This window comes from Mobula hypostoma, chromosome 27 (assembly GCF_963921235.1).
Source record: "Mobula hypostoma chromosome 27, sMobHyp1.1, whole genome shotgun sequence".
Taxonomy (NCBI): Eukaryota; Metazoa; Chordata; class Chondrichthyes; order Myliobatiformes; family Myliobatidae; genus Mobula; species Mobula hypostoma.
Window position 1 is genome coordinate 26263179 of NC_086123.1, and position 27477 is coordinate 26290655.

At 42.5% G+C, this 27477-nt stretch overlaps 1 protein-coding gene across 1 annotated transcript in view; it reads left to right on the forward strand.

The window, feature by feature from the left end:
* Positions 1-27477, forward strand: part of scarf2 (scavenger receptor class F, member 2) — a 103224-nt gene that overhangs the window by 67669 nt on the left and 8078 nt on the right. The window contains exons 8-9 of the mRNA XM_063034102.1: positions 2481-2598; positions 10593-10717. Of these exons, the coding sequence (XP_062890172.1) occupies positions 2481-2598; positions 10593-10717 (243 nt within the window). The remainder of the gene's footprint in view (positions 1-2480; positions 2599-10592; positions 10718-27477) is intronic.

Below are 27477 nucleotides of genomic sequence, written 5' to 3' on the forward strand. Positions count from 1 at the left end.
GAGCAGACTATCTGTTGGATGGAAGCAATCAACAACTCTGATAGAGGCAGATGCCAAGTTTTTAAGCTCACCAGTGGGAGGTGATGCTTTAGCACTGCTGGTCCACCACCTCGAGGGAGTCTTAATCATAAGCGGGCCGAAACTCCTGAAGGCAGGTGGCAGATCAACTGATGATCCCACCAGTGATAGCACAGGACAGTTAACATCTTAGTCCACATGTATTTTCAATTCAATTCTATATCATCATAGACAATGCTGAGATTCATTTTCATGTGGGCTCTCACAGTAAGTACAAAGAAAGACAATAGAATCAATGAAAACCAAAGAAGGATATGTGACCACTGTCATTCGTGATTGGAGCTGCTTTGGTATTGTAGCAAGGCAGGGCATCTGACTGGGGGGATCAAACTAGTTGCTCAGGTTAAACCTGGGAGTCTGCAGTATATACAGGAGAAGAAGGAAGCTGGAAACAGGTTAGCTGTTTTCAAAATGGCTGGACTAATGGTGGTTTATTTTAGGAGAGGTGTTTGATGATAGTAACAATAACAAAAAAAAGGCAGTACCTCAGGAAGGTGAACTGCAAACACTATCACCTAACATGAGACTTGGGAAGTATCAGCAGTAAACATCAGTTACACGCTAGTCAAGCCTCAAACCCTCTTTTCAAAGCAAATAGTCGATATACTCCTCCTGCCTCTTTGATATTTTGATATAATTCCCATTCTCTTGTAGAACACGCTGACCTGCCTCAGGATCGGTAAGCATCACTTTAAGGTGGCCAACGTAAACAACAGGAATTCTGCAGATGCTGGAAATTCAAGCAACACACATCAAAGTTGCTGGTGAACACAGCAGGCCAAGCAGCATCTCTAGGAAGAGGTACAGTCGACGTTTCAGGCCGACTGTACCTCTTCCTATAGATGCTGCTTGGCCTGCTGCGTTCACCAGCAACTTTGATGTGTGTTACTTTAAGGTGGCCTTCACTTCTCATTGTAAAATTCTGATGAGTGGCAATATTAAATTTTAATAAACTTTGTATTGAAATGAAAGAGAAGATGGGTTGGCTGCTTGTTGGTAAGGTTTTTGCACCAATCAGATCAACGAGTCGGACCAATATAAAAGCGAGCACTCGGCAGAAGCAACCCGCAATTGCGCACTGATGATGTCACCGCGACTGGTGATGAAACATTTGCGGCCTAACCTCCAGGCTCAACGAACAACCCTACAAACAAGCCTTGTATTTCTTAATGTGAAACTGAGAACATTTCAGATTGGCTATTTTGAATATATAACAAAATCACTGAACGCTTCTCAAATATCCACATCCTTTATAGTAAGTTGTTGATGCATGGCTTCCTGGAGCAGTCCAGTTTATTTCACATCTTATACTCCAACTCTGACATATCACTGACTCTAATTCTCTGATACACCACTGCCCCTCATTTGTTTCCTAAAGTGAAAAACTTTATTTAGATTGATAGCTTTTTTATCACATGTATGTGCATTAAAACATTGAAACAGACAATGAATTACGCTGTTTACATCAAATCAAATCAGTGAGGATTGTGCTGGGCTGCCTTGAAATGTCGCCATGTTTCTGGTACCAACACATCTCACTAACTCTAACTGTGCATCTTTGGAATGTGGGAGTGAACAGGAGTACTCAGAGTGATCCCATACATTCACGGAGAGAACATATAAACTCCTTTCTGACAGCAGTGGGTATTGAACTCCAGTCGGTGATCACTGGTAGCATAGTGGCTGGCACAATGCTTTACAGTACCAGTGACCCGGGTTCAATTCCCGCTGCAGTCTGTAAGGAATTTGTGTTTTCTCCCCGTAACCACGTGGGTTTCCTCCGGGTGCTCCAGTTACCTCCCACAGTCCAAAGAAAGCCATTTGGCCCATCGAGTCTGCTCTGCCGTCTCATCACGGCTAATCCATTTTCCCTCTCAGCCCCAGTCTCCTGCCTTCCTCCCGTATCCCTTCATGCCCTGACCAATCAAGAATCTATCAACCTCTCCCTTAAATATACATAAAAGCTTGGCCTTCACAGCTGCCTGTGGCAAAGAATTCTGCAGGTTCTCCACTCTCTAGCTAAAGAAATTCCTCCTCATATCCATTCTAAAAGGACGCCCCTCTATTCTGAGGCTGCATCCTCTGAATAGTGCCGGTAAATTGTTCATTGTAAATCGCCCCGTGATTAGGCCAGGGTTAAATCGGGGTGGAACGGCTCAATGGGCCGGAAAGGCCAATTCCGCGTTGTGTTCCAATCAATCAATCAATAAATAGATAGTGTTACGCTAACCGCTATGCTACTGTGCTGCTCCAAAAGCAACAAAACCCTCTCACAAACATCACGCTTGCAGAAAATCGCCAGTGTATTCTATCCTATGGTTTGTTGTTAATGAAGCAGTTTGAAAGTGAGTAGGTTTCAACTGCTGTCAAGTTGCTCAGCTTCTTTTCCTCTCTTCACTTAGGTTCCAACGGGCGAGTCGGCGTGATTGCGGCTGGTTGTCTGATCTTGTTCCTGCTCCTCCTGCTCCTGTTCTTCTTATGTTGCTACTGTCTCTTTCACAAGAAGAATCGAGGAAATGAGTGAGTACTCCGGCACACGGGGATAGGTTCTGATTCATAGCCAGATACACTCTGAATCTCTCAGCTCGTTTAAGGTCAGGCTGTCGTCCCCTGTTAGGCTGATGAGATGGATGTTTTCTTCCATTGCATTGGGCAGCAAGAAATAACCCAAAGCAGGCAGTTTCCGGATGATTAGTGTTTTACAACTCTCACTTCAGACTATGGTTCATAAAGACGACAGGATTGGGAACCTGAACGTTGAAGGATAGAAACATTTTCGAAGGATAGAAACGTGGTAAATGGTATAGAGTCAGTCTGACTTTGTACAATGGACTGGGATGTCCTAAGATCAGGAAACCAGAGGTTTTTAAAAGGTAAGCAGTAATAAATTTAAGAGCTCACTGTGCGAATAGTGTACAAACCCATAATGATTAAAATGTAATAGGACACAATATAAAGGATGTAATAATGGGTAGGAGGCCTCCGTCAGTTAGAGTCGACCTTGGATATTGCTTGCCAGCCGTCTAGGTACGCTAACCTGGGCAGTACAATATGGAGAGCAAGCTGTTGCCCATGTAGCAACCTCCCCCTCTCTAAGCAAAGGAACGGTAGAGATCGATACAGTTTGGCACTCGTAGCATCACAGAAGTTGCCAGTCAACTTTGAGCTCAACATAGTGCTACCTTAGGGACTCCAGCTCTAGATTTCTCCCACATGGTTCACTCCCAAAGCCTTCCCCGTGAGTGGGTATAGTGGGCAGCAGAGGTTTGAGATCAGAGTTTTCCTTCTCCTAGATGGCTGACAAGCTCCATCTGCCCGAAGCGGCTGGTTTTAAGGCACCAGTAATCTGCCTTTGCCTGTTCTCCTGTCCACTGGACTCAGTAGCTAACCCACACTTGAAGGTCAGAAGCTGGACTTGGTTGTCAGAGGCCATTTGAGCCACACACATTGGGAGCATTTGATCAGTAGTGCGATCTTATCTCCATCACCACACTTTACTGTAACAACCTTAAGGAACCAAGAAATAATGGAGACTTGTCAAAAAAGATATACCCAAAAGCTTTGGATAGTTTTACGTAGAGGCAAGTAGAATCAGATATGTGAAGGTACCCTGGATGAGGAATTCTAGATGAAGAGTTGGAAGAGTTTTCAGGATGGTTTGTTATAGCAGCATATTTTGGCCAATCAGAAAGCAGGCAATTCTAGTGCTGGTTATTTTACAAGGAGATAGGATTATAATTAATAACCTCAGACTGAAGCATCCATAGGTATTGGCAATCATATATGATTGAATTTTACATTCCATTTGGGGAAGAGAAGAATAGGAACATGATGAGTACCTGAAGCTCAAATCAGGGAAATTATAAGAACAGGAAAGAAGAACCAACTAAAGGGAACTAGCACATTTGGTTCAGGGATCTATCAGCTAAGATGCAGAGGTAGATATAAAAGGAGAGCTGTCAGAATATGAAGAATAGAGATATGTAATGAGTGAGAAAAACTATCATGGGAAGTTTCCACCAGTTGTGCTTAACCAAAGAGTTTAAGGGTAGTATCCAACTCAAAGCATAAAGATGGTCGCCAGGTCAGAAGATCAAAAAAAGGCAAATGACAACAAAAGGATTAATAAAGGAGGAAAAATTAGAGTATGAGATAAAGCTAGTTAGAAATGCAAGAACTGATAATAATTCTTTATATACATTTCAAAAAGGAAGAATGATTAGAAGATGAGTAATGTTCCTAAAGGAAGGGTGTCTGGGGCATTAATAATGGAAAACAAAGAGATGGCACAGTAGCGTGTACGGTTAGCACAACGCCTTACAGTACAGGTGACTGCCGCTGCCCGTGAAGAGTTTGTACATTCTCCCTGTGACTGTGTGTGTTTTCTCCTGGTGCTCTGGTTTCCTCCCACAGTCCAAAGATATACCAGTTAGTAGGTTAACTGGTCATTGTAAATTGTCCTGTGATTAGGCTATGATTAAATTGGAGGGCTGCAGGGCAGTGTGGCTTGAAGGGCCGATGGGCCTATTCTTCGCTGTATATCAATAAAAAGTGAATTAAGAAATTATTTTGCATCAGTATTTACTGTAGAAAACAAAAGCAACAGCTCAGAAATAGCACCAGATTGGGAATCATGAGGGAAGAACTGGGGGGAAATTCCAATTATCAGGATAGTGGTTCTGTAGTAATTGTTGGACCTTCAGGCTGAACAGTCCCTGGGTCCTTGACTATATCCTGAAGTCTTAAAAGAAATGATTAGTGAGATAGTTGATATAACCATATAACCATACAACCATATAACAATTACAGCACAGAAACAGGCCATCTCAGCCCTTCTTGTCCGTGCCCAATGCCTACTCTCACCTAGTCCCACCGACCTGCACTCAGCCCATAACCCTCCATTCCTTTCCTGTCCATATAACTATCCAATTTTACTTTAAGTGATAATATCGAGCCTGCCTCTACCACTTCCACTAGAAGCTGGTTCCACATAGATACCACTCTCTGAGTAAAGAAGTTCCCCCTCGTGTTACCTTTTGCCCCCTAACTTTCAACTCATTTCCTCTTGTTTGAATCTCCCCTACTCTCAATGGAAAAAGCCTATCCACGTCAACTCTATGTATCCCCCTCGTAATTTTAAATACTTCTATCAAGTCCCCCCTCAACCTTCTACGCTCCAAAGAATAAAGACCCAACTTGTTCAACCTTTCTCTGTAACTTAGGTGCTGAAACCCAGGTTACATTCTAGTAAATCTTCTCTGTACTCTCTCTATTTTGTTGGCAGCTTTTCTATAATTCAGTGACCAGAACTGTACACAATACTCCAAATTTGGCCTTACCAATGTCTTGTACAATTTTAACATTACATCCCAACTACTGTATTCAATGCTCTGATTTATAAAGGCCAGCATACCAAAAGCTTTCTTCACCACCCTATCCACATGAGATTCCACCTTCAGGGAACTATGCACCATTATTCCTAGATCCCTCTGTTCTACAGCATTCTTCAATGCCCTACCATTTACCATGTATGTCCTATTTTGATTAGTCCTACCAAAATGTAGCACCTCACACTTATCAGCATTAAACTCCATTTGCCATCCTCCAGCCCACTCTTCTAACTGACCTAAATCTCTCTGAAGGCTTTGAAAGCCTACTTCATTATCCACAACGCCACCTATCTTAGCACCATCTGTATACTTACTAATCCAATTTACCACCCCATCATCCAGATCATTAATGTATATGACAAACAACATTGGACCCAGTACAGATCCCTGAGGCACACCACTAGTCACCGGCCTCCAACCTGACAAACAATCATCTACCACTACTCTCTGGCATCTCCCATCCAGCCACTGTTGAATCCATTTTACTACTTCAATATTAATAACTAACGATTGAACCTTCCTGACTAACCTTCCGTGTGGAACCTTGACAAAGGCCTTACTGAAGTCCATATAGACAACATCCACCGCTTTACCCTCATCAACTTTCCTAGTAACCTCTTCAAAAAATTCAATAAGATTTGTCAAACATGGCCTTCCACGCACAAATCCATGTTGACTGTTCCTAATCAGACCCTGTCTATCCAGATAATTATATATACCATCTCTAAGAATACTTTCTATTAATTTACCCACCGCTGACTTCAAACTTACAGGCTGATAATTGCTAGGATTACTCTTAGAACGCTTTTTAAACAATGGAACAACATGAGCAATACGCCAATCCTCCAGCACCATCCCCGTTTCTAGTGACATTTGAAATATTTCTGTCAAAGCCCCTGCTATTTCTACACTAACTTCCCTCAAGGTCCTAGGGAATATCCTGTCAGGATCCGGAGACTTATCCACTTTTATATTCTTTAAAAGTGCCAATACTTCCTCTTCTTTAATCATCATAGTTTCCCTAACTTCACTACCTGTTTCCCTTACGTTACACAATTTAATATCCTTCTCCTTAGTGAATACCGAAGAAAAGAAATTGTTCAAAATCTCCCCCATCTCTTTTGGTTCCACACATAGCTGTCCACTCTGATTCTCTAAGGGACCAATTTTATCCTTCACTATCCTTTTGCTATTAATATAACTGTAGAAACCCTTTGGATTTATTTTCACCCAACTTGCCAAAGCAACCTCGTATCTTCTCTTAGCTTTTCTAATTTCTTTCTTAAGATTCTTTTTACATTCTTTATATTCCTCGAGCACCTCATTTACTCCATGCTGCCTATATTTATTGTAGATATCTCTCTTTTACCAAACCAAGTTTCCAACATCCTTTGAAAACCATGGCTCTCTCAAACTTTTAACCTTTCCTTTCAACCTAACAGGAACATGAAGATTCTGTACCCTCAAAATTTCACCTTTAAATAGCCTCCATTTCTCTATTACATCCTTCCCATAAAACAATTTGTCCCAATCCACTCCTTCTAAATCCTTTCACATCTCCTTAAAGTAAGCCTTTCTCCAATCAAAAATCCAAATCAAAGATATGGATGGCTTAATTCACCAAAATTCCCAGGTTTAGATTCAGAGAAGTAAATATTAGATTGAGAAAAAACACATACTGCATTATTCTTTTATTCAGAAGGGCAGGGAAATAGAAAGCAGAGAACTATAAGCCAGTTGACCTAACATTTGTCATTGGAAAAGGTTAGAAGAAAATATGAAAGAAATGGCGTACTTAGAAAAGTTCAAAATAACCAGGTTAGTTCATGGTCTTGTGAAAGGGAATCATGTGTGATTGATTTATATGAGTTTGCTGTAGAAGAAACATATCTTGTGGATAAAAAGGAACGGGTAGATTAACTGTTCTTTAATTTCCAGAAGGCATTTGATAAGATGCTGTGTCAAAGGTATTTTGTGAAAGATAAAAACTGATAAATGATAACAAAGTTGTGTGTACAGAAGATTGGCTGGCTAGCAAGGAATAAATGTCACTTTTTATTTACTGGTTGGTAAGACTTAATTAGGTGTGCTGAGGGCTCAGCTTTTTACAATTTATCTGAACTTATGCTCCTGAACCAGTGTGGATAACCTTATCCACCTCAACTCTGAATGGATTCCACAACCCGAAGCCCCACTTTCTCGGTCACAACTCAAGTTCTCAGTATTATTTATTTGTTTAATTTATTTATTTCACAGTTTGTCTCCTTTTTCACATTGGTTGCTTGTCTGTCTTTGTTTGTGTGTGGCTTTGCATTGATTCTATTGTACTTCTCTGTTCTTTTGTGAATGCCTGCAGAAGAATGAATCTGAAGGTAGTGTATGGTAACATATACATACCTCGATAATAAATTTACTTTGAACTTATATCTTTGATGAAGGCATCAAAATTATGGTTTTTAAATTTGCAGGTCATGTTAAGCATAGGCGGGCTAGAAATTGATGTAGGGAGATTAGACATGGGAATCTGCCAAACAGAGTTTAATGTGGGAAAATGGTCTATTTTTGCAAAAAAAAAAGTTTAAAAATGTGCACATTAGTTGCATAATTCAAATACAGATCAGGATCCTCGTGGCATGGATCGTCAAAGGCTATTATGTAGGGTATTACAAATAATGAGGAAAACTACCAGAATATTATCTTTATTGCTTGGGATAAAAGTAGGGAGGTTTTGTTTTCTGTTACTTAGAGGATTGTTGAAGGTGCTTCTGGAGGACTGTGAGAGTGTCACTCTTATATAGGGAAGGATGTAATGAATTTGAAGTAGTTCAAAGAAGGCTTGTTTCATTGATATCCAAAATGGATGAGTTATCTTAAGAGGAAATGTTGATCATTCAAAGTTCAAAGTAAATTTATTATCAAAGTACGTACTGTATATGTCACCATATGCCACTCCGAGATTTATTCACTCGAAGACATTCACAGTAAATGCAAGAAACACAATAGAATCAGTGAAAGGCCGCACCCATCGGGATGGACAAATGATCAGTGTGCAAAAGAAAAAAAATTGTGCAAATACAAAAATAAAGAAAAATGTAATGACATAATATTAACAGTAATAAATATGCAATAAATATAGAGAACATGAGATGAAAAGTCCCTGAAAGTGAGTCCATAGGTTGTGGGAACCGTTCAGTGATGGGAGAGTGTAGTTATCCCCTCTGGTTCAAGAGGTAATAACTATTCCTGAACCTTGTAAATGTGGGTCCTGAGGCTCTTGAACCTACTTCCAGATGGGAGGAATAAGAAGAGAGCATGGCCTGGGTGGTGGTGGTCCATGATGATGGACTATGCTTTACTGTGACAGCGCCCCATGTGGACGTGCTCAGTGGTGGGGAGAGCTTTACCCATGGTGGACTGGGCCGTATCACTATTCCTTGTAGCCTTTCCCATTCAAGGGCATTGGTGTTTCCACACCAGGTCATGATGCAACCAGCCAATATACTCTCCACCTCACATCTATAAAAGTTTGCCAAAGCTTTAGATGACATGCCAAATCTTTGCAAACTTATAAGAAAGTCATGTTAGAGCTTTGCCTGTCAGAGTTTAAAATAGTGTGAAAAGACTTGAATGAAACATAATCCATTTTGAGTGGATTTGATATATTGGGTGAGGATCAGGGATCAGGTCTTTTGAGTCAATCAAGAACTAGAGGTCACTCTGCAAATATAAGTACTCGTCCATTTCAGACTGAGCTGAGGTGATTTTTTTCTCTCAAAGGGTCACAAATCTTTTGAATTCGCTTCTTCAAAGGGTGGTAGAAGCATATTTGTTGAATATATTTAAAGTAAAGTTAAATTCTCAATAGTCGGTGAGGTAGATTGTTGCTGGGGGTGATATGTGAGGTAAGGTTACAGTTATATCTGGCACAACCTTATTGATTGGGGGAGCAGATCTGAAGGATTGTATACCCTGCTCCAGCTGCTAACTTGTCTCTTTGTATGCTCCTGTCAGCTGCCTCCTTTGCAGTCAAGTGCACATGGACATCCAGTTAGGGAGAAATTTGTCTCTGGCTGCTGACACTAAATCCAAACGATTCTCTTGCTCTCGCTATTCCCCTGAAGTAAACAGAATCAAAGGTTCAGGAGTAGGTCACAAACACGAGCAGATGCTGGAAACCCAAAGCAACCTACACAAAATGCTGGAGGAACTCAGCAGGTCAGGCAGCATCTATGGAAGGGAGAAAGCTGTCGATGTTTCGAGTCAAGACCCTTCTTCAGGACTGAGAAGGAAGGGGGAAGATACTGGAATAAAAAGGTGGGGGGAGGGTAAGGAGGCTAGCTGGAAGCTGGTAGGTGAAACCAGGTGGATGAGAAAGGTTAAGGAGTGGAGAAGAAAAAATTTGATAAGAGAGGAGAGTGCACAATAGGAGAAAAGGAAGGAGGAGGGGACCCAGGGGGACATAATAAGCAGGTAAGAAGAAGTGAAAGGTCAGAGGGGAATTGAGGAAGGCATTTTTCACCGGAGGGAGAAATCAATATTCATGCCAACAGGTTGGAGGCTACCCAGACAGAATATAAGGTGTTGCTCCTCCACCCAGAGGGTGACCTCACCTTGGCATAAGAAGAGGCTATGGATCGAGATGTCTGAACCGGAACGGGAATTGGAATTAAACTGTACGGCCACCGGGAAGTCCTACTTGTGGCGGATGGTACGAGTTAATAGTTAATACTCGGGCTCAACTGATCAAAGACGGTGTCCTCCCCCAACAGTTCTAACATAGCTGAAGAAGGAAGGCTGACCATTCTTGATAAAGGTGCTGAATAGGAGAGACAATGCAGTCTCGTCTTGGTTCAGAGTCTTCTGCCAAAGTTAATGGAGCTGAATTTCAGAGGCATGTTGTCTACAGTGTTTAGAGTAATTTGCAATTACAATTAGGGATGTATTTCTTCAGACTTACTATTCTATGGGTATTTTTGTTGATAGCAGATTCACCGGCTGGACAGTGTACTGTGCATAATTTATGGATTGCTTTGGGAAAACGGAAAGTAAAACCACACGTAAAGACAGTTGCAAACTGGAAGTGGCCGGTACCTATCTAACATTATGTGCTCTATCTCCCACTAGTTCCAACCAAGTCATCACCGTCAGAGGCAAGCAGGCACGGAGACGTTTGCGTGGCACCATCAGCCAGATCAGCACCAAGCTGCCCAGAATTCCCATTAAGCGGCAGAAATTCCCAAAGGTTGTAGGTGAGCAACTCTTCACAAGTACTTTTATATTTACTTCACACAAATGGATATTTCATTTCGGAAGGGAATAACTTGGGAAATTTTTAGGATCTGAATGAAAACTGGAAATTGTGAGAATGACAAAGAAGAGTGGTCAATATTTGAATGGGAGGTTTATAGATCAGCAAAAATGTGAGCTAATGTGGACCCGTATCTGTGGAGTTTATCTATTGTTTATTTCAGATGGAGGTTATACATTTCATGTTTTTATAAAAAGTTGTGCAGCAACATTTTCGTCTGAATAGGCCCTTCCAGCCCTTCAAGCCGTGCCGCTTAGCAAATCCCCCGATTTAACCCTTGCCTAATCACGGGACAATTTTTACAATGGCCAACTGGTACTTCATTGGACTGTGGGTAGAAACCGGAGCACCCGGAGGAAACCCAAGCACTCACGGGGAGAATGTACAAATTCCCCACAGGCAGCAGAGGGAATTGAACCCTCAGGATGCTGATACTGTAAACTGTTATGCTAACCACTACACCGCCATTTTGCTCAAAGCCTCTCAATTTCTTGGCCCCAAGAGGAACTCTCTTCCTTTTGTTATTTAAGTAAACATCATTCTGAAGAAAGTGAGAATTCTTCTTGATAAGTAACAGACCTTGGTCTGGAAATTGCTTTACAAATTTCTAATGGTGTTATCGTGAATCATAGGAAGGTCATAACTGAAATCCCATAAAGGCTAAGATATTCATTGTGAGACCGAAGGGACAGTATAGAACCATAGAAACTACAGCACAGAAACAGGCCCTTTGGCCCTTCTTGGCTGTGCCGAACCATTTTCTGCCTAGTCCCACTGACCTGCACACGGACCATATCCCTCCATACACCTCCCATCCATGTATCTGTCCAATTTATTCTTAAATGTTACAAAAGAACCCGCATTTACCACCTCGTCTGGCAGCTCATTCCATACTCCCACCACTCTCTGTGTGAAGAAGCCCCCCCTAATGTTCCCTTTAAACTTTTCCCCCCTCACCCTTAACCCATGTCCTCTGGTTTTTTTCTCCCCCTGCCTCAGTGGAAAAAGCCTGCTTGCATTCACTCTATCTATACCCATCATAATTTTATATACCTCTATCAAATCTCCCCTCATTCTTCTACGCTCCAGGGAATAAAGTCCCAACCTATTCAACCTTTCTCTGTAACTGAGTTTCTCAAGTCCCGGCAACATCCTTGTAAACCTTCTCTGCACTCTTTCAACCTTATTTATATCCTTCCTGTAATTTGGTGACCAAAACTGAACACAATACTCCAGATTCGGCCTCACCAATGCCTTATACAACCTCATCATAACATTGCAGCTCTTATACTCAATACTTTGATTAATAAAGGCCAATGTACCAAAAGCTCTCTTTACGACCCTATCTACCTGTGACGACACTTTTAGGGAATTTTGTATCTGTATTCTCAGATCCCTCTGTTCCACTGCACTCCTCAGTGCCTTACCATTAACCCTGTATGTTCTACGTTGGTTTGTCCTTCCAACGTGCAATACTTCACACTTGTCAGTATTAAACTCCATCTGCCATTTTTCAGCCCATTTTTCCAGCTGGTCCAAGTCCCTCTGCAGGCTCTGAAAACTTTCCTCACTGTCTACTACACCTCCAATCTTTGTATCATCAGCAAATTTGCTGATCCAATTTACCACATTATCATCCAGATCATTGATATAGATGACAAATAACAATGGACCCAGCACTGATCCCTGTGGCACACCACTAGTCACAGGCCTCCACTCAGAGAAGCAATTCTCTACCACCACTCTCTGGCTTCTTCCATCGAGCCAATGTCTAATCCAATTTACCACCTCTCCATGTATACCTAGCAACTGAATTTTCCTAACTAACCTCCCATGCGGGACCTTGTCAAAGGCCTTACTGAAGTCCATGTAGACAATGTCCACTGCCTTCCCTTCATCCACTTTCCTGGTAACCTCCTCGAAAAACTCCAACAGATTGGTCAAACATGACCTACCACGCACAAAGCCATGTTGACTCTCCCTAATAAGCCCCTGTCTATCCAAATGCTTGTAGATTCCGTCTCTTAGTACTCCCTCCAATAACTTACCTACTACTGACGTTAAACTCACCGGCCTATAATTTCCCGGATTACTTTTCGATCCTTTTTCAAACAACGGAACAACATGAGCCACTCTCCAATCCTCCGGCACTTCACCCGTAGACAGCGACATTTTAAATATTTCTGCCAGGGCCCCCACAATTTCAACACTGGTCTCCTTCAAGGTCCGAGGGAACACCCTGTCAGGTCCCGGGGATTTATCCACTTTAATTTTCCCCAAGACAGCAAACACCTCCTCCTTTTCAATCTGTACAGTTTCCATGGCCTCACTACTTGATTCCCTCAATTCCATAGATTTCATGCCAGCTTCCTTAGTAAATACAGACGCAAAAAACCTATTTAAGATCTCCCCCATTTCCTTTGGTTCCGCACAAAGCCGACCACTCTGATCTTCAAGAGGACCAATTTTATCCCTTACAATCCTTTTGCTCTTAACATACTTGTAAAAGCTCTTTGGATTATCCTTCACTTTGACTGCCAAGGCAACCTCATGTCTTCTTTTTGCCCTCCTGATTTCTTTCTTAAGTATTTTCTTGCACTTCTTATACTCCTCAAGCACCTGATTTACCCCCTGTTTCCTATACGTTTCATACAACTCCCTCTTCTTCTTTATCAGAGTTGCAATATCCCTTGAGAACCAAGGTTCCTTATTCCTATTCAATTTGCCTTTAATCCTGACAGGAACATACAAACTCTGCATTCTCAAAATTTCCCCTTTGAAGGCTTCCCACCTACCAATCACACCTTTGCCAGAGAACAACCTGTCCCAATCCACGCTTTTTAGATCCTTTCTCATGTCTTCAAATTTGGCCTTCTTCCAGTTCAGAACCTTAACCCTAGGTCCAGATCTATCCTTGTCCATGATCAAATTGAAACTAATGGTGTTATGATCACTGGAACCAAAGTGCTCCCCTACACAGACTTCTGTCACTTGCCCTAATTCGTTTCCTAACAGGAGATCCAATATTGCATCCCCTCTAGTTGGTCCCTCTATATACTGATTTAGAAAACTTTCCTGAACACATTTTACAAACTCTAAACCATCTAGACCCCTAACAGTATGGGAGTCCCAATCAATGTATGGAAAATTAAAATCCCCTACCACCACAACTTTATGTTTCCTGCAGTTGCCTGCTATCTCTCTGCAGATTTGCTCTTCCAAGTCTCGTTGACTATTGGGTGGTCTGTAATACAATCCCACTAATGTGGCCATACCTTTCCTGTTTCTCAGCTCAACCCATAAGGACTCAGTAGACAAGCCCTCTAATCTGTCCTGCCTGAGCACTGCTGTAATATTTTCCCTAACAAGCAATGCTACTCCCCCACCTTTCATTCCTCTGCGTCGATCACATCTGAAACATCGGAACCCTGGAATATTAAGCTGCCAGTCCTGCCCCTCCTGTAGCCAAGTTTCACTAATTGCTACAACATCATAATTCCACGTGTCAATCCACGCCCTCAACTCATCCGCCTTCCCCGCAATACTCCCAGCATTGAAATATATACACCTCAGAAGATTTTTACCACCACTCACAACCTTTCTATCAGCAGATTTGCTTAAACTTTCAATATCATTTATTTTCACCCCAGCCACACTGTCAGCTCTGGTACTCTGGTTCCCATCCCCCTGCAAACCTAGTTTAAAGCCTCCCTAATAGCACTAACAAACCTCCCTGAAAGGATATTGGTCCCCCTGTGGTTCAAGTGTAACCCGTCTCTCTTGTACAGGTCCCACCTGCCCCAGAAGAGGTCCCAATGATCCTGAAATCTGAAACCCTGCCCCCTACACCAGTTCCTCAGCCACTTGTTCCTCCTCCAGAGCATCCTATTCCTACCCTCACTGGCACCTAGCACAGGTAGCAATCCTGAGATTACCACCCTTGAGTTCCTGCTTTTCAACTTCCTACCAAGCTCTCTATACTCACTGTCCAGGACCTCTTCACTCTTCCTTGCTATGTCATTGGTGCCTATGTGCACCACGACATCTGGCTGGTCACCCTCCCACTTCAGAATGTCATGCAATCGATCAGAGACATCCTTGACCCTGGCACCTGGGAGGTAACAAACCATCCTGGATTCTCTGTCACGACCTCAGAACCTCCTATCTGCACCTCTAACTATCGAGTCCCCTATCACTACCGCTACCGTATAATTGTGTTTCCTCGTGTAATGTCATTCTTTGCTAGCTTTTGTGCAAGGTTACTTCTGCTATAAATTGTCAGAGCTGTAAACATTTAGCCTAGCAGCTGTGTTCTTGGCAGCCAGTTCTTAAAGGGTCATAACACAATACCAGCCTTAACATTCAGCTACAGGGGATTGTTTCAGCTTAATGAAGGAGCACTGGGAAGAACCCTTCCCAAAGAGACTAAAACCTGGTTAGGCTGATAGGGAACAGTGTCTGCAGGAGATATGTCTTTAGAGCCCAAGCCATGTCGTCTCTCCATGGCGACTCCTTGATGGTTGCCTAGCAGTATGTGTTTAAAGTTGCAAAAGGTCGGATTGAGGATAATGAATATAGTTTGTATGTTGGTCTTTAAATACCAGGGAGTGGGATGGTAACATAACACCACTGCAATGCCAGTGACCCAGGTTCAATTCTGTAACAGGATTTGTACGTTCTCCCAGTGACCATGAGGGTTTCCTCTGGGTGCTCCAGTTTCCTCCCACATTCCAAAGACATATGGATCAGTGGGTTAATTGGTCACATGGGATTAGAACATTTGAAAGTTTTTGACAAGGACAGGTCATTCAGCCCAACAAAGCTTGCCAAATTCCTAGTCACGTAGAGTGTTGAAATAACTATTGAGTTTAGATTTGAAAGTCTCTAAGGTACCACTCTCAGCTACACATCTAGGTAGTTGATTCCATGTGTCCACAACTCACTGTGTAAAGAAATGCTTCCTGGTGTTAGCCTGAAACCTCCCTTTAACCAGTCTCCACCTGTGGCCCTAGTGATCCTTGTTGATGGATTAATTTTGAAGTAGAAGCTGGCATCCACTTTTCTTATACTCTTAATGATTTTGAATATTTCTCTCCTGTCCTGTCTCATTCTACGTCTACTTAGAATAAAAAGATTAAATTCTTTCAATCTTTCTTCATAGTTCATACCCTGCAGACCTGGAATAAGTCTCGTCCTTCTCCGAACTCTCTCCAGCAACTTCACACCCCTAGCAAAATATGGAGACCAGAATTGTACACAGTACTGAAGGTGTGGCCTCACAAGCGCTTTATACAGCTTGAGGAGAAGATCTCTAGACTTGAACTCCACTGACTGCATTAGATAGCCCAACGGTCTATTAGCCTTCCTAATCACTTCTGTGCATCGTCTAGATGTTAATAGTGATGAGTCTACCAGGATGCCCAAATCCTTCTCATACACTGCACTTTCTAACTCAAGACCCCCTTTGTACATTTGTATCTAATATTTCTTCTTCCGATGCGTAATATTTTACATTTCCTTATATTAAATTTCATCTTCCATTTATCTGCCCAGATCTGTTTATATCTAACTGTATTGATTCTGCTGCCTGAATGTTATCAGCCTGGCCCCCTAGTTTTGTGTCGTCTGTAAACTTTACTTAGTTTATATGTTATGTGTTATCCAAATCACTAATGTAGATTAAAAACAGCAGCGGCCCCAAAACTGATCCCTGGGAACCCCACTTCTAACGTCTTCTAGGTGTGAAAATGATCCTCTCACTATAACTCATTGTTTTCTGTTTTCGAGCCAATTCTGCACCCATTCACAGACCTTACCCTGAACCCCTACCTCCTGTAATATGATTATTAACCTCTCTTGGGTTACCTTGTCAAAAGTCTTCTGAAAGTTCAAGTAAATGATATCAACCACTCTATTGTGATTATAAATTTTAGTTGCCTTTTCATAGAATATGAGCATATTAGTACAACATGATTTCCCCTTTCTGAACCCCCACTGGCTTTCTGCTAACATGCCTGTTCTTATCAGATGCTGTTCCTTCTCATTCTTTATTAATGTTTCCATTATCTTACCTATGATACATGTTAAGCTTACTGGTCAATAGTTACCAGGGTCAGTGTGGTCACCCTTCTTATATATCGGGACAATGTTAGCCCATTTCCAGTCCTTATGGATTTCACTAGTCTTCACTGACTTTTGAAAAATATATGTAAGGGGTTTGTATGTATAATTGGGCATCGGGGGCTCGTTGAGCTGGAAGGGTTTGTTACAATGCTGTAGTTCTAAATAAAATAAATAAAAATATTCTAGTAGGCAAGAAGAGCTGCTGTTTTTCAGACTAGTGAGGTTCAAAGAGTGCAGAAGTAAAATCTTGCTAAAAAGCCGGGAATCAAATTTCCTATTTGGCTCAAAGAATCCTGGAAGTGTGTGCAGATTGCTTTTTTTCCCTCTCTTTCTCAGTTAAGCCAATTTGCAGCTGCACACCACTTTTGTTTTGGAAATGTTTTAAAGAACATCCAGACCCTTTTCTTTTCTGGAGGAGCTTGTCTCACTGGAAAGCTATGTATTGAAATTAAAGAACCAATCTGCTGTATATGCCCAGCAGGTCAGGCAGTAAATGTGGAAAGAGAAACAGAGTTTGCATTTTGGGTCAAAAACTCTTCTCCAGGCCTGAAGGATTCAGTTTCTCTTTCCACGGTTACCGCCTGACCTATTGAAAGTTTCAGAATCAGAATCAGGTTAAATATCACCAGCAAATACTGTGAAATTTGTTGCTTTTGTGGTAGCAGTACATTGCAATGCCTGATAGTACAAACTGTGAATATATATATATATATATATGTAATATATAAATATATAAATATATATATAATATATAAAATAGTTAAATAAGTTGTACAAAAAAAGTACAATAACCATTCAGAAATCGGATGGCAGAGGGGAAGTTGAGTGTGTGCTGTCAGGCTCCTGATGATAGTATTGAGAAGAGGGCATGTCCTGTGTGATGGGGGTCCTTAACGATGGACGCTGTCTTTTTGAGGCATCGCTCCTTGAAGATGTCCTGGGTGCTGGGGAGGCTGGTATCCGTGATGGAGCTGGCTGAGTTGAAAACTTTCTGCAGCTTATTTCGATCACGTGCAGTAGCCCCACCCCCTATACCAGACAGTGATGCATTCGGTTAGAATGCTCTCCACGGTACACCTGTACAAATTTGAGAGTGACATATCAAATCTCCTCAAACTCCCAATGAAATATATTTCAGACTTTCAGCATCTGCAGTTTAGTTTATGAGAACACTCAGTCCTCGTTTATTGTCATTTAGAAATGCATGCATGCATTAAGAAATGATACAATGTTTCTCTGGAGTGATATCACAAAAAAACAGGACAAACCAAAGACTAACACTGACAGAACCACATAATTATAACGTATAGTTACAGCAGTGCAAAGCAATACCATAATTTGATAAAGAGCAGACCGTGGGTACAGTAAAAAAAAGTCTCAAAGTCCCAATCAACTCCCGAGTCCCCGATAGCAGGCGGCAAAAAGGGAGAAACTCCCTGCCGTAAACCTCCAGGCACCGACAACTGCCGATGTATTGAAAGCACCCGACCACAGCCGACATTGAGACTGCCCATCTGAAAACTTCAAGCCTCCGTCCAGCCCCTCCGATACAGCCTCCTGAGCGCCATCCTCTGCCGAGCGCCTTTGACCTCACCCCGGCCGCCGAAACAAGCAAAGCCGAGGATTCGGGGCCTTCTCCTCCGGAGATTCCGGACCACACAGTAGCAGCAGCAGCGAAGCGGGCATTTCAGAGGTTTTTCCAGATGTTCCTCCGTACTCTCACGTCTGTCTCCATCAAAGCAGAATTGTGCACGGTACCTTACTTGACACATAACAAATATCATTCACCGGAGTGGCTGCGTGCGCTGCGTCACGCCGCCATCTTCTCCTCCTCCCCACCCTGAAGTTACATGTTTAATTATGTTTTTAATATTATGTACAGATCCTGAGGTCTTTATATTTTGGTTGATTTACTTTCTAATTCTCCAGTGTTGTGTTAAAGTGAAAGCTCCTGCCCAGACAGTACCTCCAGTCTCTCTAACTCTGCTGCCTCTAAACTAACATGTATCTTCCCTTTCACCTGTCGCCAGTGCTCGCTAATCTACATAGTATCCTAACTAGTCATCACTATTCTTAAAATTTTTGATTTCAAGTCCCTCCACGACCTGACCCATCCCAATCTGCGTAATCAGCTCCAGCCCAGCAATCCTCTGAAGCCCCTACTCTTCTCACCCTCTGGCCCACTGACATCCCAGAATATCATCTCAGCAGCAGAAATAATACCCCATCCAATTGCTTTCTTCCTTTAAAATCAGGGGTTCCCAAACCTGAGTCAATGGACTCCTTGATTAATGGTAGGGGTCCATGGCATACTGCTTTAAAATACTTCTTCAGGACTGCCTCTTTGGACAGATGCCCTCATATTAGGGCAGTATGGCAGCGTAGTGGTTAGCACAACACTTTATAGTACAGGCGACCTGGGTTCAATTCCCACTGCTGCCTGTAAGGAGTTTGTACGTTCTCCTTTTGACAGCATGAGTTTCCTCTGGGTGCTCCAGTTTCCTCCCACTGTCCAAAGATGTGCCATTCGGTAGGTTAATAGGTCATTGTAAATTGTCCCAGATTAAATCAGTGGATTGCTGGGCAGTGTGTCTTGAAGGATCATAAAGGCTTATTCCACACTGTATCTCAGTAAATAATTGTTTCTTTTGATAAAGCTCCTGTGAAGAATATTTGAACATGCTATTGTTTCAAAGATGTATTATGAATTCAAATTGTTGTTTTACACTCTTGCTAATAAATGGCGTTGAAATGAGATCAAGAATGGACCAATTAATGAACATGTCAGAATTAGTTGTTCTTCTGTTGACTTTTCAGTTATTGCATCGGTTCCAATTTTAAACAACCTGTTTTTAGTTACTGCTAAAAATTGGAAACTGCTGTGTTAAATATTTTAAATCTAAACCCTCCTAGGAACTAAATTATAAGTAAACATTCTTGCAGCTTTGTTTAAATATACAAAGCTGCAAGTTATGCAAATCAAACTAACCCTTGAAAATTTTGATTTAGATGTTTAGTGTGCTCAGAAAATTCAATTCCATTTCAAAAGAACCTGGCTACAGCTGTCCCAAGTTGGATTTTTCTACACTCAACCTGAAATGAAACTCACAATTGCCTTCACTGGGCTCTTTTTGGGGTATTCGTTCATTTGTTATATTTCATGTCGTATGATGAGGGCGATCATGGTTGTCCAACTGTTCTTGACCATGGTTGTTCTTGGCAAACTCTTCTACAAAAGTAGTTTGCCATTGCTTTCTTCTGGACAGTATCTTTATGAGATGGGTGACTCCAGCTGTTATCAGTACTCTTTAGAGTTTGTCTGCCTGGCGTTTGTGGTCGCATAACCAGGACTTGTGATGTGCACCAGTTGCTCATACGACCATCCACCACCTGCTCCCATGGCTTCACATGACCCTGATTGGGGTTGGTGGTGGGGGCTAGGCAGGTGCTACACCTTGCCCAAGGGTGACCGGCAGGCAAGCAGAGGGAAGGAGCACCTCACACCCCCTTTGGTAGAGATGTATCTCTGCTCTGCCACCCATTTGGGGAATTAGGCACTACAAAAATGGAATTTTGATATTATTATTTATAGAGCTGCCTGGTCAGAGTTGAGTCAGAGAGTCTGTCAAGGTTTATTGATACCTGCATAATGTGAAGTGGACGTTTACACCCAGATCTCATTGTAATGAGTTTGAAGAGGTAGCTCTATTGTGATAAGTACCTCATGGCTTGTAGCTTCGGATGGATCTATCAAACTGACCGGTGATCTGTACTTGGCTAGCATGGACAGCTTATATTGCCCTTGCCTAATTGTCCACCAGACAATGGTGGTGAACCTAGTGAAGGTATTCCCATTGTGCTGCTAGGCAGAGATTTCCAGGATTTAGAGCCAGTTCCTGCAACAGATTTCCAAGTCAGGATGGCGTGCGGCTTGAAGGGTGAACGGGGTCAGCAGCTGGTCATGCTCCCATGTGTCTGAAGCTCAGATGACTCGACACCATTTTCTCACGGACAGTTAGGACAGTCTTAGCAGTGGAGTTTGTGGATTTGGGAGGTGCTGTTGGAGCAGCATAGTGACTGGATACTGTGCATTTTGGAAAACAAAATCTGTACACTGCATCTTCTGAGTGCTCTGGGCGATTACTAGAGTAGCAATCAAGAGGATTGTTTTCTACTGTGTGATATTGAGCATCTTGAGTGTTCTTGAAGATGCACACATCCAGGTAAGTGTTCTATCACACAACTGATGTGTATCTCCCGTGATGGAAAGGTTTTGGTTAATTATTGTCACTTATTGAAGGGTATCTAGTGACTGTCCTGCTGTGACACTGCTCTAAAACATTAATTACTGTTATTCACTTGCCTACTTTTCGATTTGATAAATCCATCCAAAGCTGCATCTGTGATTGATCACAACAGACTTACAGGTAGCTCCCCAGCCACAGTCCCATGGCATCTGGGTACATAGGTGGCTTTCTGATCAATTGTGATCCCCCCAAATTGTTATGGCAAGTAACAATGCCATGGGGTTTCAGGGTAGTTTGTAACTCTTTCTTGTTGACGATGGTTATCGTCTGGTACTTCTGTGACATGTATGACCATTGTTACAGTCTTGTAAGGTTCTTGGAACTTCCTTCATCTATTCATCATCATCAGTATGCCGTGTCGTATGACTTGGGCAATCATGGTCTCCCATCTGTCCATGACCATGATTATCCTTGGCAAACTTTTCTATAGATGTGGTTTGTCATTGCCTTCTTCTGGGCAGTGTCTTTACAAGATGGGAAACCCCAGCCATTATCAATACCCTTCAGAGATTGGCTGCCTGGCATCAGTGGTCGCATAGCCAGGGCTTGTGATATGTACCTGCTGCTCATACAACCATCCACCACCTGCCCCCGTGGCTTCATGTAAACCCTGATCAGGGGCAAAGCAGGTGTTACACATTGCCCAAGGGTGACCTGCGGGCAAGTGGACGGAAGGAGCACCTTATGCCTCCTTTGTTAGAGACATATCTCCACCCCGACACCTAATTTCATCCATTAGCTCTTCAATGTTCCACCACCATGCATTGCTAGATGTGGTGAGATGCAAGGCTTTGGTAGTGAGATCACTTTACTCTATCCATTGCATTTCATTTTTTGCCGTGGAGTGTGCATGCAGTCCTGCACTGCATCGTCACCCGGTTGGAACATCCTATCTATTGCATGCTTTTCAGCACTTCAAGTCAAGTCACTTTTTATTGTCATTTCAACCATAACTGCTGGTACAGAACATAGTAAAAATGAGACAACGTTTTCCAGGACCATGGTGCTACATGAAACAATGCAAAAACTACACTGAACTATGTAAGACAAAACACAAAAAACTACACTAGACTACAGACCTATCCAGGACTGCATAAAGTGCACAAAACAGTGCAGGCACTACAATGAATAATAATAAATAATAAACGAGACAGTAGGCACAGTAGAGTGTATAGTAGGTTGGAGTCAAGACAGGCTCTGGGTATTAAGGAGTCTGATGGCTTGGGGGAAGAAACTTGTTACATAAGTCTGGTTGTGAGAGCCCGAATGCTTCGGTGCCTTTTTCCAGATGGCAGGAGGGAGAAGAGTTTATACAAGGGGTGAGTGGGGTCCTTCATAATGCTGTTTGCTTTGCGTATGCAGCGTGTGGTGTAAATGTCTGTGATGGCGGGAAGAAAGACCCCGATGATCTTCTCAGCTTGTCACGGAAACAGGATTAAACTATAGAGTGAAAGGCTTGCTGGGCCATGAGGTTATGGATTGTGGTGGTGCACAGTTTGGCTGTTGCTAATGGTACCCATGCCAGCCCAATGCAGAACTTCCAGGTCTGTTCTGAGTCAACCCCATTTAGCATTATAGTAATGCCACTTAACAGATAGAGAGATCAAACCAGGCTTTGACCCCCACAAGGATACTGGTCATGGTATCCTGAATGGATGCGCCTGCCACTGCTAAAGTAGTGAGAATGATTGAAAGCAGTTTGTCCTTCATGCTATTCCACTCAGTACCTGCCACTGACCATGGCAGCTAGATCTTTAGGGCTCAGCCAGCCCAGTGTGTGATCTTGTTGTCGAAACACTTTCGGAAGTGGACATTGGAGACTCCAACTCTGAATACATTCTCTAGACTGTCTTCTGTGCTTATTCCGGCTTTTATTCAACTGACTCATCAGTTCATTCAAGTTCATTGTCAACCAATTGTACACATGTACACAGCTAAACGAGACAACATTTCTCCTGGACTCAGGTGCAAAACACAATACATACACCACATGCAGCACATACAGTAAAGAGAGGATGGTCGGTGAAAATCAGACAGAGATCCTTTCCTATTATGCATTAAAATTAAAAAAAGATGCATATCTTTATTTCTTATGAATCATTTTCTGTGGCAGTGTATTTTTCTGATAGTTTTATTTTGGATGCTCTAATCTGAATGCAAAGAACTGAGTTTTGCCTTTACTTTATAAAAGATGTTGGAAATCATATCAATTAGAATATTTATTTTTATAGAAAAAAGTAGACTTACAATATGTTTGCAGCTGTATTCCTAAGAAACCTGATCCAGACAATGATACTTGATTATATATCAAAATAAGATAGGCTAGGCTTTATTAGCCGATGGGAAGCAAAACACAATAGTCTGTTATTTGTCAGTTACATCTGTAAGTGATCAACAGTTCAGTCAGTCTATTTTTATACAGTCATTGAAACATTAAATTGTTATGCCACAAATCAAAGCTATTAAGCTCTTTAAACCTACACTCAGTGACCACGTTATTAGGTGATAAAGAGGGCCACAGGAATGGAACCTTGTGTGTTCTCCTGTTGCTGTAGCTCATCTACTTCAAGCTTTGACTTGCTGTACGGTTAGGGATGCTTTTCTGTTGTAATGCATGGTTGATGGAGTTACTGTCACCTTCCTGTCAGCTTATACCAGTCTGGCTATTATCCTCTGACCTCTCTCATTAACAATGTGCTCTTTTCCCACAGAGCTGCCGCTCACTAGATGCTTTTTTTTTGTCTTTCGCAACATTCTCTGTAAACTCCAGAGAGTCCAATTTCTGAGATACTCAAACCGCCTTGTCTGACACCAATAATCTTTCCGTCGTCAATGTCACTCAGATCTCATTATTCCTCTATTCTGAGGTTCGGACTGAAGAACAACTGAGCCTCTTGACCATGTCTGCATGCTTTTATGCATTGAGTTGCTGCCACGTGATTGGCTGATTAGATATTTAAATTAACGAGCTGGTGTACCTAATAAAGTGGCCACTGACTGTATGCCAGCTTCAAGATGAAAAACCCCAATCAATCACATCTTTCCTCTTTCCACACAATCACGCAGATTACTCTCTCTTGACTGCCTATCCACTCCCTTTCTGAAATCCCTGAAAAATTTTGTATCATCCCTCAGGCAGTAGATGCTGATGACTAATCTGTAAAATAATCTTTCCTGTACTCATTCAGTGTTTCCAACCAGATTTTTTAATCTGTGTTCCTTAATCCCCAAACAGTCCACAATGAAAATATCTTCACTCTATCACCCCTGTTTAAACTTGTTGACTAATAAAAAATCTCCTCTCAGCCTTCTTTGCGGTAGACAAGCCTAAAAGGACACCCAATATCATTGAGAACACCACATATTTTAAATGTCTCTTAAGAGGAACTGGTGTGGCGGTGATTCCCCGTGGCTAGCCTCAAAAAGAGCACTGCGCAAAAGTCTTAGACACATACAGTATATATCGCTAGGGAGCCTAACTTTTTTGCACAGTATTGTTGTAATTTGATGTATTACCCTGTACTGCTGCCACAAAAAAGAACAAATTTCCTGATATACATAAGTGGTGATAAACCTGATTCAGATCTGGGTCTCTATTGTGTACTGAGAGTGGGAAGGGGGCAGGGAGAGGGGAATCATGGTTGGGGAGACGGGAGGGGGCAGGAAGCACCAGAAAGACATTCTGTAATGATCAATAAACCAGTTGTTTGGAATCAAATGACCTTGCCTAGTGTGTCTGGGCTGGGTGTGTCTGCACCCATGATAGCACCCGCCCCGGCACTCCTTCCCACACTCCTCTCATGGTGCTCCACCCTCACCATTCCCAACATCCTTTGCTCCTGCCAGATTTACAAATTCATTTGATGCTCCACGTTGACTGAAGCTGGGGGGGGGCGGGGGGGTGGTTGGGTGTGGGGGGCCACAATTTGCCTCTTCCGCAAACTTGGAACATTGTGTTCAGTTCTGGTCACCTCACTGGATGGGGGAGCTTTGGAGAGGGTGCAGAAGAAAGATGAGAGGTGACCACATTGAAAGCTCTCGAATGCTGAAAGTCCCCGACAGAGTGGATGTGGAGAGGATGTTTCCTATAGTGGGAGGGGACAGCCTCAGAGTAGAAGGACGTCCATTTAGATCAGAGATGAGAGTGGTGAATTTGTGGAATTTGTTGCCTCAGACAGATGCGGAGGTCGAATCTTCAGGTAAGTTTAAGGCGGGGGTCAATAGATTCTGGATTGGTCAGGGCATGAAAGGATACGGGGAGAAGGCAGGAGATTGGGGCTGAGGGAAATTGGATCAGCCATGGTGAAATGGCAGTGCAGACTTGATGGGCCAAATGGCCTAATTCTGCTCCTGTATCTCATGGTCTTATGGTTGACAAGTACAGTACTGTGCAAAAGTGTTAGGCTCCCTCGCAATATATATGTGCCTAAGCCTTTTGGACAGTACTCTATGTGTGTGTGCACCCTCTATTGCGTAAGACTTTACATTTTCCTGCTTTAGAATGGGGTGGCTTGCGTTTCCTCAATGTTAATAGACACACACATTAGGAAAATTAAAGTGAACATAAATAATTCCATCTTCATGTACAGCTTCAGCCATAATGACTTAAAAATTACAGCTTAGCCTTATTTGTTCTGTGTACAGTGAAATGTCTTGTTTGTGTCAACAACCAACACAGTTTGAGGTTGGTGAGGGTAGCCTGCAAGTGTCACCATGCTTCCTGCACCAACGTAGCATACCCACAACTTTCTAACCCGAACTCGTACACCTTTGGAATGTGGGAGGAAATTGGAAACCCATCCGGTTGTGGGGAGGACGTACAAACTCATTTCAGACTGCGGTGGGAATTGAATCTCGATCTTACTGTAATAGCGTTACGCTAATCACTGTGGTATCGTGCTGAATAATTTTAATATACTGTAACTACACCCAGTATAAATGGTTGTGATAAGCAAAGTTGATAAGAGGAAGGGTGACCGATATCTTGGTTTGGTATAGCCCAAAACCAAGATAAGTAGACCAACTTCCCATTTCACAAAAGTTTGCCCAGTCTCTGAGACTGTTAGCCTGAGTTAGTTTGAGTGATGAACTTAAAATTGGACAGGATGATAGTGAAATCAAAACCTGATTGGTCTTTGCCCACATAATCCACTCAACGGTCATCAACGAACAAGATACCAGGCGACAGGCTGGGAGCCCCGGGATGGCTTTACTGTTGCATCTGGCCCATTATCAGCAGCTCTGAAGCTCCTGTCTGTCTCTCTGCTGACAGAGAGTCAGGGTTTGATTTCATCCCGGGAGGCTGGCAGCTTGCCTGAAATATTATTTTCCTTTGCTGCATCAGTTGGTGTGTACTAAGGAGGTAGATGTGGAAACCATGATTAGCAGATCCACCATAATTGCCCTCAGCTGCTACCCACAGCCTAATGAAGTGACCACGTCAAAGCTGGGCATCATTACAACTCCAAGGCTGGGAATTCTTTGCATGTTCCTGAGCTATTACCATGGTGTTACATCCATGTTAGTAAACGGTTTAGTTAGCAGCCTGCTACTTCACAATGCAGAAAGCCTTTTTGGTAGTCAGCACAAAGGTGACACAGGGAACATGAGGCACTGTGTGAACTAGATAGATAGATAGATAGATAGATAGATAGATAGATACACTTTATTGATCCCGAGGGAAATTGGGTTTTGTTACAGCCGCACCAACCAAGAAAAGAGCATAAATATAGCAATACAAAAACCACAAACAATCAAACAACAAAATGCAAACTATGCCAGATGGAAAAAAGTCCAGGACCAGTCTATTGGCTGAGGGTGTCTGACCTTCCACGGGAGGAGATGCAAAGTTCGATGGCCACAGGCAGAAACGACCTCCCGTGCCGCCCAGTGTTGAATCTCGGTGGAATGTGACTGAAGTTGAATATCCGGTCTACAAAACACATTCCTCGATCGTAATATGACCCGGATTGCACCATCTGTTGTTAACCAGAACAGTAAGCACCCAACCCCTTTACGCTTACCGCTCTTAGTGCACTTCCGGTCAGCCAGAACGGTTTGGAAGCCGTCTATGGAGTAGTTTTGATCGGGTATGTCCTCCTGCAGCCCTGTTCCAGTGAAACACATAACACTGCACTCCCGAAATGTTCTCTGACACCTGGAAGAAGAGAGGGGATTTATCATAAGCAAGAAACTGTGCCACAGAGAGATGATTTTATCTCTTTTATGAGAGGCAGTGTGTTCATTAAACTTGGAACAGAAGCCGTGAGAC